The sequence below is a fragment of the Salmo salar genome, chromosome ssa19 (genome assembly GCF_905237065.1).
Source record: "Salmo salar chromosome ssa19, Ssal_v3.1, whole genome shotgun sequence".
NCBI classification, from domain to species: Eukaryota; Metazoa; Chordata; class Actinopteri; order Salmoniformes; family Salmonidae; genus Salmo; species Salmo salar.
The window spans coordinates 57,048,898-57,066,730 of NC_059460.1; the positions used below are offsets into that span (position 1 = coordinate 57,048,898).

Consider the following 17,833-nt stretch of genomic DNA (forward strand, 5'->3'; position numbering starts at 1 on the left):
GGTCAATATACCACAGCTATGGGCTGTTCATAAGCACGGCACAACGAAGAGTGCCTGGACATAGCCCTTAGCCGTGGCATATTGGCCATATATCACAAACCCACGAGGTGCCTTACTGCTATTATAAACTGGTTACCAACCTAATTAGAGCAGTAAAAATAAATGTTTTGTCACACCGTGGTATACAGTCTGATATGTTGGTAACCAGTTTATAATCAGCCAATCAGCTTTCAGGGCTCAAACCACCCAGTTTATAATCACATTACCATTGAGAATGATTGAACAATTGAACGATTAATCTTAATTCCTATCTCTGCCATTATTTGGTGGAGGGAAGGACCAGCTATAGCTAGCTACACCATATAGACAATTGCTGATAATTAATTCATACTCACCTGATGGCAGAGAGTGATGGTCAAAAGTTGTAATCTAATGCCTGCCTCAGAGAACTTGTTCATAAAGTTGCATTTGAAAACGATAGCTGGTCTGAGGCAGTTTTCTAAATAACTAAGTGCATCGTTAGATCATTTTTTGCCTTCCCGCATCAACTTTATACACAGAAGGGTCTAAACTACAACTATGCGACAATGAAACAAATTTGAGTTTACGCTTTTTTATCATTAAACAGCTTTTTATAAAATAGTTTGACAACCCTGTTTGTAAGGTTGTCAAAACTTAACCATTTATATTTTCCAGTGATGAAGACATGGATGTCTCATGGTAGGGTGGGGTATGGAAAATGGGTGCAAATCTATGGTAGATTTGGTTGATGGTTGATGCTGGACCAGGCCCTGGTCTCTGCTTGGCATTGATCGCAGTCACAGCTGAATTTATTAGCCATTGGCCAAAACACAGGCGGGGCAAACTGCATACTCAAGAAGTAGTCTTGAAGAACTCACTTCAGTTTCCCAAAAGTTGCATTGGTTGTACTGCAACAGTGAAACATTGGCTTGATAGCAGTCTAGTGTGCAAGACTTTGAATAAAATGTGTTACTCTTGTTACAGAATTTTTTTATACTTCATACTCATTTATTATTTTTGTGGGGGGGAATTCCAATATATATTCTGTATATAGCCAGACAAACTGTTAAAAAGGCTACCTCACATTGAGGATACAGATGAAGCACAAACGGCCCATCTTCCCCCAGCAAAATTAACAATCTGCTTTAGAATAGAGTACTGTGAAGGGTTAAAGAGGCACTATGCACAAGTTCCTGGTTACTAAAATTCAAATAGTTTTCCTGATTTCAGTTTATGTGACCAAACAAGCAAGTATAGTGTAGAGAATCATTGTACCATCTAAACTGCTGTGAAACATTTTCCATAACCCAAAATATTGTATTTTCAGCTGGTGTACAAAACTGAAAGTAAAAACCGAAACTTAAGCACAGGAAGCATAGCGCACATAGAACAGATCTACTGCTTCTTAGACTTGCTTTCATTGCAAATAACAGATCTATAACTCACATTTCTATGTGAATTTGGCAGCGTTGCCCAAAAAGTTACATATTGCAGCTTTAAATGACTCATCTACTGGCAAATGACAAGTTTGATTACATGAAACCATGGATCTATTCACATTACATCATGTCATAACAAAACGTACAGCATCACAATACTTAACAGATGTGTGAACATAATATGGAATTCATTGGTATCAAAATCCCAGCAACCATGGATGCTTGCCATTTAATTTTGTATACACAGTGAATATACCACACACTGCATTAATTGAGGAACCAGCAGATAAGATTCTAGTGAACTGAATATTCCCTTTGAGTGTGGTGGTGGGGCTGTGGTGGTATTTGATTGATCATCTAGAATAATGGTAGTGGTTTGTCAGGAAAGCAGCTGGATGATTTCCCTAGCTCTTTGTATCCTCTGCTGGGCATCTGTGTCCTGTTCCCCCTCCCGCACCAATGTCTCAGCCTTCTGCACGGTGGTGTCCCTGGCCCCCCCACGCAGCCCCTCCAGGTAAGACAGAAGCACAGAGAAGTTCTCATCTGGGATCTGTGGAGACAGAGAACGTGATTTTGTCCTTATGTAAGAAAAGTTACGGCCTCATTGACTTCTTAGGATTTTAAAAGAAATAACTACCTAATTAGTATATTATAAAGGCTATACGTTCTATTTCAGGTGAGATACAGGTAAGGGTGTCATAACATATTTGCACAGAAAGTCATGTCTGTTACTTGGCAGTTGAAAGGAGACACTCAACACAGATGAGCAACCTCTCCCAACAGGGGGAGCCCTAAGATTGCTCTTTGGGGGTTTAGGTTTGACTACATGCAAGAAAAGTGTTTGTAAAAAGCACAATCAATATCTGATTAGATGGATGAAAAGGGTTTCCACTCAGGTCTTAGGACAGTTTACCTTCTCTGAGTCAAACATGTGCTGTAGTAACCACGTCTGCCTGGTCTTCTGGAACTTCCACTCCTTACGGTTCTCAGCCCAACTGCAAAGATGGAGAAAGACAAAATAGATAATAGATCACCTCCAACAAACACCATGCTGTATTTAAGGTTGCTAACAAGCTACATTTTACTGTGATCATCCAGTACTGTAGCAAATTTGATTGCACAGTAGTACTCAATTTGGAATGTGTTTGGGGACATTTATGTCCAACATACAGCAACATCAGCAGTGAAGAGTGCAATAAACAGAAGATATCCGTTTTACTTGAAGTCGCAGTGTGTGGGTGTGATTCATATGGTGCACTCTCCTCACTTACCAGGTAAGGTAGTCTAGCGCCTGTTGGGGAGCAATGGGTTTGGAGGCCTCATCTTTGTCTTCTGTCTTCCCTTCAGCTTTAAGTTGATCCTTTTGCTCCTTTTTCAGAATCTTCTTCATTTTCCTCTCGAGGACTCGTCTCTCCTCTGGACTCAAGTCCTCCTCTCCCTCCATCACTTTATCTTCCTCCTCATCTTCTGCTGCAGCTGGGACTATGATTGGCTCGGGACTCTGCTCAACAAAACCAGGGATTTATTTTTTTTTAAATCACACTGTCATTAATTATCTCCACAATGTACTGAATAAGATTTATTTTTTTATACTTTTATTGGACTTAACTACATATCAGATTCATTTCATATCTCATTCTGCTAAGGGATGGAGGTAAAACATAAGTGAGGGGTGTCTTGCCTCCAGCTGGGCTGAGGCTACTTCCTGTCCCTTGGCTGTTCAAGGGCCATTTCCTGCATCTACAGCAAAGTGAGGCCAGCGAGAGACACATTCTGAAGTTCAATATGGTCAACCGCACCTCAGGTTAAATCAGAAGAGCGCCTTCCAACATCCTGTCTCTAGCAAAGTGAAAATAAACAGCCTTCCATCACATGCCAAATGTTACACATGACTTTTCAATTAAAAAGAGTCCGTGCAACTTCAGCCGTCTCATTACTGAAATGAAGATCATAGTACGGTGAAAGTATATTGAGCCACTTTAAAAGACTAAGGGGTAAGAACATTTCAAGCTGTTAGAACTAAAAGGAGCAAATAGGGAGAGAGCAGAAGAGAAGGTAAGAGAGCAGAGTGTCGATTCAAGCTACCGCGAGACCAGAGACACCCTTCAGGCATTTTCCATTTCTGTGTATTTACAGGGGTGAATCTGACGTACACAGTTTGAAATAAGTCCAGTGAAAATAGTTCCATTGATGCTCAGAGAATTTTCCACTGTGAAAATAAGTCAACTGAACTGCTCCACAGATGTTTATTTTTTTTAAAGCCATTGCGTTTCACTGAAACACATTAGGAAAAAGAGGATCTTGCGTCGAGAGGCAAAGGGTACATGTGTCTTTGTACAAGAGAAGATTGATGAATTGAAAAGATTTAGCATTTTGGATTTAGTTTCTTGGAAAAGTAAACCCCATTACTTCCAAAAAAGAAAAGTGTAATTCATATGAAAAACACAGACACCTTCTCAGACAAACTCAAACAAGGGACATGTTTCTTGTGGGTTTCTATAGTCATAAAAAAAAAACAAGTGTGGGAGGAAAAGATTTAGATCACGTGGCCACCAAGTCATTCTCAGAATATGCTGGCTGGGTGTAGCCAATAAAAATACAACAACCTCTCCACTGAAACTTGATGACTTGCTCTGCTCGCCTATATCCACGCAACATGCATCAATCCAAGAGAATGAGACTTTAGATCGCCTTGGCAGACAGAGTTAGTGAAAATAAACAGAAGACTCCAGCCGAAAGTGAAAATGGTAAGCGGAAACATTTGTTGCTTTGTGTGCAGTGAGTTCCTTCCTACTCAAAGCAGGGTATGGGGAGGTCTATGTGGTGATAGTCCACAAACCAACGTTTTCTTAGATATTGTCTATGAGAAATAAGGGACTAGGAGGTTCTCTACCCTGCTGAGAGAGCCAACACAGAGCTGGCAGTGTGTAGTTTTTATATGTTGGTAAAATTAGCAATTTCTGCAAAACTGAATGACATGGTAACATCCATCTTAGTGTGATGCTCTTTTGGGGAAAGCAGGTGCAGTAAAATGGATTAAATTGAGATTTTGTGTCACTGGCTTACACACAATACCCCATAAATGTAAAAGTGGAATTATGTTTTTAGTCCTTTTTATAAATTAATTAAAAATAAAAAGCTAAAATGTGTTGAGTAAAAAAGTATTCAACCCCTTTGTTATTGCAAGCCTAAATTAGTTCAGGAGTAAAAATTTGTAGAACAAGTCATGTAAGTTGCATGGACTCTTTGTGCAAAAACTGTGCTTAACATGATTTTTGAATAACTACCTCATCTTTGTACCCCACAAATACAATTATCTGTAAGGTCCCTCAGTCAAGCAGTGAAATTCGACAACAGAATCAACCGCAAAGACCAGGGAGGTTTTCTAATGCCTTGCAAAGAAGGGCGCCTATTGGTATATCAATAGTCACTACAAAGATATAAGCGTCCTTCCTAACTCAGTTTCCGGAGAGGAAGGAAACCGCTTAGGGATTTCACCATGAGGCCAATGGTGACTTTAAAACAATTACAGAGTTGAATGACTGTGATAGGAGAAAGCTGATGGTGGATCAACAACATTGTAGTTACTCCACAATACTAACCTAAATGACAGAGTGAAAAGATGGAAGCCTGTACAGAATACAAATATTTCAAAACATGCATCCTGTTTGCAATAAGACACTAAAGTAAAACTCCCAAAAATGTGGCAAAGAAATTAACTTTATGTCCTGAATACAAAGTGTTATGTTTGGGGCAAATCCAACACAACCTGCGTTTAATTTGAGCCAGATCCTGCACCACTCAGTTTTGGACTGTTTCGTTCTGGGAACCCATTTGCCAGGATCCGGTACCTTTCTTGGCATGAAAAATTCATTTTCACAGTTTGCAATGTAAACGTTAAAATTAAAGCAATCAGAGGTAATTCAAGTTGCCTCTGCAATTCTCCTACTACCCAAATAACTTAATGTGAAAACGTGCCTGATATTTTCAGAATTGACTTGGACCGGCCTGGGTTTATGCAACATCGCAGCCTATAGACCGTCGCATGGCCATTGCTGTGGTGAGAGAGAAGCGCCTCTGTATCTCTCAGAACTAGAATGACATTAACTTATATGATCTCTCTCCCGCTCTCTGACAGACATGAGGCTGCAACTCTCTTCTCTCCAGTGTTGCATTTCATAATTTATTTCATAATAGAATCATAGCCACGGCAACGATGCTAGAGGTGACATAACACCCCATATAAACTGAAATACATTTGCCAAAGTTATTTAGAATTACTTCTGTCTGTTCAGAAATAAAGTCTATAATTAAGCCACAGAGGATAAATAGCTTTAAAATAATAATAATAATAATAATGTATTGCCTAGCTGTGTATTGTGAGTAGCCCACTCAAAAGGCATGCCTACAGTTGGGAACGTGCGGCAAATCGGTCAGTGAGCAGCATTCAAACAAAACAGGCCTTTTGCAATATTTCAACGGCATTGATTTACAAAGTAAAACGAGAGAGGCTTCAGCCATCGCCGGTGAGTGAGGTGCGCATCGTTGGGTGAGTCAGTGAAACTGGAAATCTTTTTTTACACACCTAGGTCTAGGCTATTGATGTATTGAAGTTTTTTTTCTTGATCTCAGATTCCCAGTGTCAAAGTAGGCTGTCATTCCGATCATTTGTGAGGTATTCAAAAAAATAAATCTGCTCAAATCTTAAGTAATCTAAAATGATATGGGTGTGAAAAAAAAAAATGGGTGTGAAAAAAAAAAACTTTCATAAAAATGTTTAATTCAGGCTGTAACACAACAAAATGTTGAATAAGTCCATGGGTATGAATACTTTCGGAAGGCACTGTTGCTGGTTAAAGCATTGAACCGACTTTGTAATAAACTCAGCAAAAAAAGAAATGTCCCTTTTTCAGGACCCTGTCTTTCAAAGATAATTGGTAAAAATCCAAATAACTTCACAGATCTTCATTGTAAAGGGTTTAAACACCGTTTCCCATACCTTTTCAATGAACCATAAACAATTAATGAACATGCACCTGTGGAACGGTCGTTAAGACACTAACAGCTTACAGACGGTAGGCAATTAAGGTCACAGTTATGAAAACTTAGGACACTAAAGAGGCCTTTCTACAGACTCTGAAAAACACCAAAAGAAAGATGCCCAGGGTCCCTGCTCATCTGCGTGAACATGCCTTAGGCATGCTGCAAGGAGGCATGAGGACTGCAGATGTGGCCAGGGCAATAAATTGCCATGTCCGGACTGTGAGACTCCTAAGACAGCGCTACAGGGAGACAGGACGGACAGCTGATCGTCCTCGCAGTGGCAGACCACGTGTAACAACACCCGCACAGGATCGGTACATCCGAACATCACTCCTGCGGGACAGGTACAGGAAGGCAACAACAACTGCCCGAGTTACACCAGGAACGCACAATCCCTCCATCAGTGCTCAGACAGTCTGCAATAGGCTGAGAGAGGCTGGACTGAGGGCTTGTAGGCCTGTTGTAAGGCAGGTCCTCACCAGACATCACTGGCAACAACATGGCCTATGGGCACAAACCCACCGTCGCTGGACCAGACAGGACTGGCAAAAAGTGCTCTTCACTGACGAGTCGCGGTTTTGTCTCACCAGGGGTGATGGTTGGATTCGCGTTTATCGCCGAAGGAATGAGCGTTACACCGAGGCCTGTACTCTGGAGCGAGATGGATTTGGAGGTGGAGGGTCTGTCATGGTCTGGGGCGGTGTGTCACAGCATCATCGGACTGAGCTTGTTGTCATTGCAGGCAATCTCAATGCTGTGTGTTACAGGGAAGACATCCTCCTCTCTCATGTGGTACCCTTCCCGCAGGCTCATCCTGACATGACCCTCCAGCATGACATTGCCACCAGCCATCCTGCTCATTCTGTGCGTGATTTCCTGCAACACAGGAATGTCAGTGTTCTGTCACGGCCAGCGAAGAGCCCGAATCTCAATCCCATTGAGCACGTCTGGGACCTGTTGGATCGGAGGGTGAGGGCTAGGGCCATTCGCCCCAGAAATGTCCGGAAACTTGCAGGTGCCTTGGTGGAAGAGTGGGGTAACATCTCACAGCAAGAACTGGCAAATCTTGTGCAGTCCATGAGGAGATGCACTGCAGTACTTAATGCAGCTGGTGGCCACACCAGATACTGACTTACTTTTGACCCCACCTTTGTTCAGGGACACATTATTCCACTTCTGTTAGTCACATGTCTGTGGAACTTGTTCAGTTTATGTCTCAGTTGTTGAATCTTGTTATGTTCATACAAATATTTACACGTGTTAAGTTTGCTGAAAATAAACGCTGTTGACAGTGAGGACATTTATTTTTTTTGCTGAGTTTATAACTCCTCTGGATACCAGCCCAAACACATTCAGTAACACCCTGTGAAAGCACACAAGGCTTCCGACAACGGTTTTGATATTTCTTCATATCTATACGTTTCATTAACTCTTTATTTGGTGTGACTGTATTGGCATTGTTTATAATGTCGTCTTTGGTGTGTAACTGCAGGAACAAAGCAAATGCTCAGTGACTGAACATTAGATGGTCATGTTGTAACTGGAACAGTGTTGTGTAATCTCATCAATGAAAATTGGATTGTGTACGCTCTTATTGTTCTAAATTGCCATGTGTTCTTTTTTCCTCATTGGACACAAGGCAAATCAAACAGACTTTCTGCCCCAGACTGAGATGAGCACCGACATGCAACCCTTCAACATCACCTCAACATCCAGCCCCTTGAACACCTCAGACTTCATTGCCAAAATCGCAGCCAACGACCTGACATCCAGGGCCAACTACGTCTATGCCCTCTGTGCCGTGCTGGGCTTGGCCTCGGCATGCATTCTACTCTACGGCTTAATTCGGTCCTACAGAGCCCAGAGGCACCTGGCCTGGCTGGACTCCCTGCTCTGGGCCTTTTCCAGCTCCCAGCTCCTTCTCTTGCTCCTCTCCCTCTCTTCCGTAGCACACCGGCCCAGCTACCTGGTGACAACACACATCGGCTGTGCTGCACTCGCCTTCACCGTCAACATGGCATCCCTCTGCGGGCTGTTGCTCCTGGTGTTCATGGGATACGCCCTGACCTTCGACACCCCAACTCACGCCCTGCTGAAGAGGCCTGGGGTCTGTGTGGCTCTGGTGGTCCTGGTTTCTATCCTGTGCTCCTTGGTGCTAGCCAAACTCAGAGGCCCCCCCCAGGAACTGCATTTGGAGGGCATATGTATTATAGACCCAGCTGAGGCAGGAAGGTCTTATGCCATGGCGAAGCTTTGTCTAGGGCTCCTAATTCCCTACCTCCTCCTGCTGGGGCTCCTGACAGGCGGCTGCGTCCGCCAATGGAAATCCAGCAGCCGGTTCCTCTCCGGATCAGAGGAAGGTCCAGTTTTCCTGGCCGTGGCTGTGGTGATATTTGTATGTCAGCTATTCCATGGCATTGTGCTGGTGAGGGGGGCAGGGATGCAGCAGGCTGGTGATCTCAGCTATCACGAGAGGGCGTTCATGCATGTGTCCGAGTTTGTGATGTTCTCTGGGAGTTGTGTGTGTCTAGTGTTAGTGCTCCTGCTGCATAGGCCGTGCAGGGAGAGCCTTCTGGAGGTGACAAGGCAGCTCCGCGACTGCTGCCGGGGCCTGGGGGGCCGACAGACCCACAGACAGATCATGGCCCCCCATATTGAGATCACTGACACTCAGGACTATAACCCTTAGGTCAATAACCATCTCAGACATTCTGGATTCAGGAATATTATGCCTTTTTTAAGACCGCCAAATCTATCCCTATAAGCGTTGATTCATATATATTAGAAGCTGACAGCAGATAACTTAAAAGCAAGGCTACATTCTGGAAGTTTACTTGCTGATCGTTTACATATAATTTTGGCTTGAATTTGAAGACTGTAAATAGTGTTATTCAGTTTTGTTTTCCAATGTACTTTTTTGTAACTTTTTCAACCTAACGATTATAATCTTATTTCATGTATGATCAGCGTACTGTTACTTCACCAACCAACCGACTTTAGTATGTGATTTTTTTTTTCTTCTGTGAATCGAACGATGTCTGTACATTTCATTGGTGACTTTTCAAATATGATGATAGTGAAATTGCAAACGACTTAGTGTAAAACGAAGTTGTGCAATGACAAATAAACCATTAACAATCATTGGCAAGACTATTTCTACTAATTCAACTGACATTATGTGCTACTGTTTCTACACTTAGACTTGCTATTTGACACACCCCTCTTCCAAGAAACAGACAGTGGCTGTGTTGGCATAAACATGTTTTACACAAAAACCCATTCAAACTCAATGCCACAATATGACAACTGAATAGTGGGAAAACACATTACATAGGAAATACAGTGCATTTGGAAAGTCTTCAGACCTTCCCTTTTACCAAGTTACAGCCTTATTCTAAAATTGGTTAAATTATATATTTTTTGTCATCAATCTACACACAAAACCCCATAATGACAAAGCAAAAACAGGTTTTACACATTTTTGCAAATGTACTTGAAATAAAAAACTGAAATAGCTGATTTACATAACTATTCAGAGCCTTTGGTATAAGCCTCGAAATTGAGCTCAGGTGCATCCTGTTTCCATTGATCATCCTTGAGATGTTTCTACAACTTGATTGGAGTCCACCTGTAGTAAATTAAATTGATTTAATTAATTGGACATGATTTGCAAAGGCACAGACCAGTCTATAGAAGGTCCCACAGTTGACAGTGCATGTCAAAGCAAAAACCAAGCCATGAGGTCGAAGGAATTGTCCATAGAGCTCTGAGACAGGATTGTGTCGAGGCACAGATCTCGAGAAGGGTACCAAAACATTTCTGCAGCATTGAAGGTCCCCAAGAACACAGTGGCCTCCATCATTCTTAAACCAAGACTCTTCCTAGAGCTGGTCACCTGGCCAAACTGAACAATCGTGGGAGAAGGGCTTTGGTCAGGGAAGTGACCAAGAACCCGATGATCACCCTGACAAAGCTCCAGAGGTCCTCTGTGGAGATGGGAGAACCTTCCAGAAGGACAACCATCTCTGCAGAACTCCACCAATCAGGCCTTTATAGTAGAGTGGCCAGACGGAAGCCACTCCTCAGTAAAAGGCACATGACAGCCTGCTTGGAGTTTGTCAAAAGGCACCTAAAGGACTCTGACCATGAGAAACAAGATTCTCTGGTCTGATGAAACCAAGATTGAACTCTTTGGCCTGAATGCCAAGCGTCACGTCTGGAGGAAACCTGGCACCATCCCTACGGTGAAGTATGGTGATTGCAGCATCACGCTGTGGGGATGTTTTTCAGCGGCAGGGTCTGGGAGACTATTCAGGATCGAGGGAAAGATGAATGGAGCAAAGTACAGAGAGGTCCTTGATGAAAACCTGCTCCAGAGTGCTCAGGACTTCAGACTGGGGCGAAGGTTCACCTTCCAACAGCACAACAACCCTAAGCACACAGCCAAGACAACGCAGGAGTGGCTTCGGGACAAGTCTCTGAATGTCCTCGAGTGGCCCAACCAGAGCCCGGACTTGAACCCAATCAAACATCTCTGGAGAGACCTGAAAATAGCTGTGCAGCGACACTCCCCATCCAACCTGTCAGAGCTTGAGAGGATCTGTAGATAAGAGTGGGAGAAACTCCGCAAATAGACTCAAGGCTGTAATCGCTGCCAAAGGTGCTTCAACAAAATACTGAGTAAAGGGTCTGAAATCTTATATAAATGTGATTTCTCAATTTTTTAGAAATGTGCAAAAAAATTATACAAATCTGGTTTTGCTTTGTCATTATAGAGCAATGTGTGTAGATTGAGGGGGAAAAACAATTGAATCAATTATAGAACAAGGCTGTAACATAACAAAATGTGGAAAAACTCAAGGGGTCTGAATACTTTCCGAATGCACTGTATTTTCTAAAGGAATGTACTAAAGAGAAGCTTGCCAAAACATTGGTGTAAGTTTCTTTTGGACTGGATATAGTTCAAGCATCCTATGGTAGTAATCAGTAGCGTGATGAAGAAAATGTCAAATCTTAGCAGCCAGGGGCTTCCTGTTCATAGATGGCAGAGACTCATCTAAAAATGGATTGACAAACTCAGATATATTTAAATAGAGATCTCACAAGAACATTTCCAACGGTGAAAACATGTCCTTAAGTTGTGTTGAGTAGGTGATGGCGTAACTTTATATAGGGGAGAGTGGGTTAAGTTGAGCCAAAGAGTTAATTGAGCCATGCCTTGTTTCTAGGAAGCCATACACAAAATGGAGTCTGAAGGAAGAAACCACATGGATAGAGGTAAGCAAGTTAAGTCCAAAATGATTTTCAGAAAATCAAATTAATTGGTGTTATGGGTTTCATGATGCTTGTATCTAAACCAAAGGTGATTGTTTTATAACATCAGTTGGGGACTCTTATCAGCTACAAGGTAGCATAGTGGTTAGAGCGTTGGGCCAGTAATTGAAAGGTTGCTAGATCGAATCCTCGACCTGACAAGCTAAAAGTCTGTCATTCTGCCCCTGAACAAGGCAGTTAACCCTTAAGAACTTGTTCTTAACTGACTTGCCTAGTTAAATAAAAAATGAAAGTGCATCCTTGTAGCTGTGTGGGATAATTATAGTAAAAATGTTTGCCTTGGGGTAAGATGAGCAAATGGTCACCATACTAATGATACAATTGTCTGTTTTATGCACACTATTTTTGCAATGTGTCATGGATATGAACAACAAAATATATTGTGCATTTTTATGGTTACAGAGCAGCCGTCATCATGCCGTACGTATACAAACGTAAAACAAGCAAGTCTAGCCCCCCTTGTGGTTCTTGAGAGAGCAGCTAAGGAAGTGAGAGAAGGGAAAAAGTACATTCGAGTAGCAGCAAAGGGATACAATTTTTAACTGAATGACACTGAAGAGGAACATTGACAAAAAAAAGAACACCTACACCTGTGCGAAAGAGGATATGATAGAGTAGCAGGGTCTTATCTAATCTCACTGACCAGTTTTATGGGCTTATTCGTCTCAAATGCAGAGAACTTGCCCACGAATTGGCACATCGAAATAACATCCATGTCCCAGACAACTGGTGAAGAAATGGAAGGGTAAGTGATATTGAACATAAATGTATGCCTACATTCAGATACAGATCTAAGATATACCACACCCCCATTCCATGAATTAAACTTTGACCTACCACTACCATCACCCACTGTCACAGACAACCACCATCCACTTACTCCAAGGTGGCTCAACTTACCCTGTCCCTATGCCCAACTTACCCCGTACACAGAGACCCCTTATTGGACAAGCTATGTTTTCAAAACTGTTATGTTTACATCATGAAATCTTATTTCCAGGGATAAACAACATCCTGAAATATATGTAGATATCTTTGTTAGAAATAACACTACATTTCCCTTGACGTTGAATGTAAAAAATGGCTCAACATACCCTACTCTCCACCACAGCATACCAGTTCTGCCATCCATCTTGTTTTGTGTAAATATGAGGCAGTTTCCAGTTTCCCCATAAGTTACCCATACCCAGTGACTCCCTTATTTATATATTTGAACATTCTACATAATGATCCACCCTTCATGCATGGATGATTATACTTGAATAAAAATTCCTTCCATAGAGCAAAAACAGTAAAACTGTGTAAAAAAAATCATTAAGAATCAGTCTCAAGTAACAGAAAACAGTAGAGAAGACCGGCTATAGCTGAGGACAACAGCAGAGAGAGAGAGGACTGTTTGCATACATCTCTATCTTATGCTGAGGAGCGGGTGACGTCAAATGACTTGGGGGATGAGCCAGTAAGGAAAGTCTACACAGCCTCAGTCGTTGGAAGGTAATGAGAATTGATTGGTGATGGTTGTTATACCTCTACACTGACAGAGAAAGATCTCGACATGAGCTATACATTCTGGTAATGAAAACAACACAGGAAGTCAACAATGTAAGTTTGCTTTTCCTCTTACCTCACCCTCTAAAGGGCAAGTGCTTCAGACTGGCTTAAGAGTGAGTCAGTCAAGCTCTTAAGTTAGGACAAGAGAGACAACAATCCATAGTTTTAAAAAATATATTAAAAAAACCCATAGTTCAGCTAATGCCAGAAAGCCAATACCAAGTATTTAGCTGATCATGTTAAAATACTCTGTTCAAGTTGTCTTTAGTATAGAAGATTTGTATCTTTTTTCAGGCTGCATGGCGAGAATAACTTTCTCTTATATGGTAAAGATATTGCCATAGAAATGTCCTCATCAGCCACTGTACATGTAGTGTGCGGTTCCAGTTACATTTGTTCCAAAATGTTTACTACTGCATACATTTTCATGCTTTCATTTATGCTAGTTCACACATCTGCAAGGAAGAAGGACAAATCTTCTCAGATAAATAATGATTAAGTAATTATTTTTGTTGTTACTTAAACCAACTGAAGGGCACTGATACTACTGCACTGTTTGAGCTAGGAGCACAAGCATTTCACTACACCCGCAATAACAGCTGATAAATATGTGTATGTGACCAATAACATTTGATTTTACCCATTTCATTATTTATCCCCTTCCTAGCACCGTGAGTGAGCCATCAACCCTTCAACCTGAACCAAGAGAGTGTGTTTCTAAAAAGCACTGTGACTATTTGTGTCCAAACGCCAACACACCTTTGAGTGAGAAACAAAGAGACTATCAGCAGTGGTTATTATTGATGTGGGATTTTTACCTGGCAACAACTCCTTGATACCCCATTGTAAATTACAACTTGGGGCTAGAGTTCAACTGCAGGCTCAAAATGACAGCTTGTAACATTTGACACAGACAGACACCAGACCAGACAATGACATGGAGGTGCGCACGTACATGGACTATCCCGTTGCGATTTATAGCAACGTCACAGAACAGTTGAATAGCTCCTCAGCCACCTCATCTGGGCTGGCAGGAGAGGAACCTGACCCCCACCAGCATTACACCATCAGCGTCTTCCTCTCCTGCCTCTACACAATCTTCCTTTTCCCCGTGGGCTTCATCGGGAACGTCCTCATCCTGGCCGTCAACCTGAGCCACAAGGGCCGCATGACCGCCCCCGACCTTTACTTTGTCAACCTGGCGGCTGCCGACCTGGTCCTGGTGGCTGACTCCCTGATCGAGGTGTTCAACCTTAGCGAGCACTACTATGACATGGCTGCCCTGTGCACCTTCATGGCCCTGTTCCTGCAGGTCAACATGTACAGCAGCGTCTTCTTCCTGACCTGGATGAGCTTCGACCGGTTTGTGGTGCTGGCGGGCTCAATGAGTCTGGGCAGGAGCATGCCCCGGGCCCGTCTGACCTGCTGCCTGATCTGGGTGACCTCCGCCCTGTTCACCCTGCTGCCCTTCACCGTGGCCCAGGTGCAGCACGCCGGGGAGCTCCACTTCTGCTTCGCGAACGTATCCCAGATCCAGTGGCTGGAGGTTACGCTGGGCTTCCTGCTGCCCTTCTGCGTGCTGGGCCTCTGCTACTGGAGGATCGCCCTGGTTCTGGTGAGCGCTCAAAGGGAGCACAGTGGGCTGCAGCGGCGGCCACAGAAGCGGAAGGCTTTGAGGATGATTTCTGCGGCCGTGTTGGTGTTCTTCGCCTGCTGGTTACCGCAGAACATGTTTGTCAGCGTGCACCTGCTGAGAGGCGATGTGGATGGAACGCTGTGGCATGACTACCCTCTGACGGCCCACATGGTCAACCTGGCTGCCTTCTCCAACAGCTGCCTCAACCCCCTGGTCTACAGCTTCCTGGGGGAGACCTTCCAGGACAAGCTAAGGAGCTTCATCAAGGAAAACATCAGCTGGGCCAAGTTAGACAGCTCCTGCTGGAGTAGCTAGCCCCTCTGGCCTACCCACTGCAAGCTCCTGCCCCTGTCCCATACTTAAAAGTACCAGTCCCATCACACAACCTCTCCAAAGCTCCTGCTGCCTCTACAAACCAGCCATCCATCCTTCAAATCAAAACTCACCAACATGTGTGTGCCCTGGACAGGATTTCAATCACTTTCTGACCTCACTCCCTTTGACTTACACAAATCAGTTGGTCAAATGTTTGTCCTGCCAGAGCTGCCCCGGTCAACTGTAAGTGCTGTTATTGTGAAGTGGAAACGTTTAGGAGCAGCAACGGCTCAGCCGCTCACAGAATGGGACCGAGTGCTGAAGTGCGTAGCGTGTAAAAATCGTCTGTCCTCGGTTGCAACACTCACTACCGAGTTCCAAACTGCCTCTGGAAGCAATGTCAGCACAAGGAATGTTTGTCGGGAGCTTCATGAAATGTGTTTCCATGGCCGAGCAGCAGCACGATTCTGTGCTTCCAACATTGTGGCAACTGTTTATGGAAGGACCTTTCCTGTTTCAGCATGACAATGCCCCCCTGCACAAAGCAAGGTCCATACGGAAATGGTTTGTTGAGATCGGTGTGGAAGAACTTGACTGGCCTGCACAGAGCCCTGACCTCAAACCAATCGAACACCTTTGGGATGAATTGGAATGCCAACTGCTTACCAGGCCTGAGTTCAGTGCCCAAACTCACTACTGCTCTTGTGGCTGAATGGAAGCTTACAAACAGGGTTGTCCAACTATTTTCTTGAAACATTTTTCTTTATTGTCATTTTAAACTTTAACGTCTAAAAAAAGCTTCAACTCTGATTTTCTTCATTTTTGCATATTTTATAGTTTAGACCCATTTTAGATAATCTGAGGTGTTTGTTGTGTCCGCCATCGGTTGAGACAGCATACTCTTGAATAAGGGTGGGTGTCATTTCAATCGTAGAAATAGAATTCATAGAATGGATATATCCCTTCAGACCACTACAATTTAGCTAGTACATCAATGAAATATAAAATAAATGGACATTTAGAACTTCCAATTACTACCACAAAGATGGGTGCCAGTCCACCCATCGTCAAATGTCTACTTAAATGGAAATGTATATTCTATTATCTTTATTTCTATGATTCCAACAGGTTTCCTAAAGAAGATTGAAGGTGTAATTTAAAACTGATATTCCCATTCAAATAAACATTCTCTGATGTGTGGACCTCCAACTATCTTTGTGCTACCATTTGAAAGTAAAAATGTTTCAATTGTATTCCCATTTTAGAACATTTATCAGCCAAAACATGACACCCACCACCCTGTATTGAAAGGCATGCTGTGTCTCAACTGATGGCGAGCACAACAAAAATACCTCAGATGATGTAAAATAGGGTCTAACCTACAACATAAGCAAAATGAGTAACAGAGTGTTCAGATAATTTCATAATTATAAATATATATATATATATATATATATATATATATATATATATATATATTTCTGATCACTTCCATGGGCAAATATGTGTAGAAAGCTTTGTGTGTGTGTGTGTGCGGCCCCATCTAGAGGTGTCACCATACAACATTTTTTCTGTAAATTAAATGAATAAAGCAGGAATATATAGCAGTTTACCCCAGTAGTTTTGTTTTTCTTCTTCTGCTTCTTTTCCTTCTGTGCATCATCTGCTGGTTGTTTGCGTTTCTTTGAATTTGTCACCACGTCCTCTGAAGTATTCTTTGACACTGTGGGGACTGGTATAGGAGCCTCCTTGGAATGTGCAAGACCTTATTTAATATTTCATCATGATGAGCTCAGCTTACAAGAAATGTCATGACATATGACTCTATGCAATCTTTTTTTTTTTTTTTTTTAAATCACCATATTACTGTTACCATACTTGCCTCAATGTAAGTATTTTTCCTTTTCTTTTTCACTTTGCTTTCATCAATGCAGACATTTCTCTCATTTGAATTCAACTTCTTCCTTTTGGACCCACTTCTTTTGGGTTCTGATTCACATGATTTACTCTTTGCCATGATAACCAACTTGTTCCTGAAACATAATTGCATAGTTAGCTAGCTTCACAGTACAGTGTTGGACAATGGACATCCTGACATATCTGTCAAGGTAAAAGTCATGACTCTCATATGACGTTTAGCTACAATTTTACTTTGAAAACTAGCTCATTATTACTAGCTATGATACTTACACTGACTAGCTAGCTAGCTATTGTAACGTTAGCTATCAACAGTGCTAATTACACCACAATAACGTTATAAGCTTGCCATTTAGTTTCAGCATCTTTGACATGCTTTATTGTTTCATGTTAGCAAAAATTAAAGCAGGTTACATTCAAAAGATGTTAATAACTTACTAACAAGAATAAACTTACTGTAACAGAATAACTGTACTCTCGTTGACCTCAGCAGCATGAACACCAACATGCGTTGTGTGAATCAGGAAGTGTTGTCGCTTAGCTTGTTGTGATTGGTCAAATAGTCATTTCAGTTCGG

General features: G+C 42.4%; 3 protein-coding genes across 4 annotated transcripts; 2 read left to right on the top strand and 1 right to left on the bottom strand.

Annotated features, from left to right (window-relative positions):
• Positions 1 to 1,059: 1,059 nt before the first annotated feature.
• Positions 1,060 to 17,752, bottom strand: chlsn (cholesin). Its single transcript, NM_001146629.2, is given in 6 exon segments — positions 1,060 to 2,010; positions 2,374 to 2,455; positions 2,732 to 2,961; positions 16,953 to 17,087; positions 17,222 to 17,372; positions 17,713 to 17,752. Coding segments are annotated over 5 exon segments (753 nt in total). The 5' UTR covers positions 17,357 to 17,372; positions 17,713 to 17,752; the 3' UTR covers positions 1,060 to 1,839.
• On the top strand, positions 4,001 to 9,644 carry LOC106579223 (uncharacterized). The gene is made up of 2 exons (XM_014158922.2): positions 4,001 to 4,207; positions 8,143 to 9,644. The coding sequence occupies exons 1-2, from the start codon at positions 4,205 to 4,207 to the stop codon at positions 9,190 to 9,192; spliced, it is 1,053 nt and encodes a 350-aa protein (XP_014014397.1). The 5' UTR covers positions 4,001 to 4,204; the 3' UTR covers positions 9,193 to 9,644.
• On the top strand, positions 13,316 to 16,951 carry LOC106579224 (G-protein coupled estrogen receptor 1). Of its 2 annotated transcripts, none has more exons than XM_045702539.1 (2): positions 13,316 to 13,331; positions 14,056 to 16,951. In XM_045702539.1, exon 2 carries the CDS (start codon positions 14,326 to 14,328, stop codon positions 15,337 to 15,339), a length of 1,014 nt encoding a protein of 337 aa, XP_045558495.1. In that variant the 5' UTR covers positions 13,316 to 13,331; positions 14,056 to 14,325; the 3' UTR covers positions 15,340 to 16,951. The 2 variants fall into 2 exon arrangements, with proteins under 2 accessions (XP_045558495.1, XP_014014398.1); XM_014158923.2 differs by lacking the exon at positions 13,316 to 13,331 and adding an exon at positions 13,379 to 13,439.
• Positions 17,753 to 17,833: the final 81 nt, after the last annotated feature.

Bases quoted from the DNA above. Each gene is read 5' to 3' on its own strand.
- LOC106579224 (XM_045702539.1), top strand. From the start codon at position 14,326: ATGGAGGTGCGCACGTACATGGACTATCCCGTTGCGATTTATAGCAAC.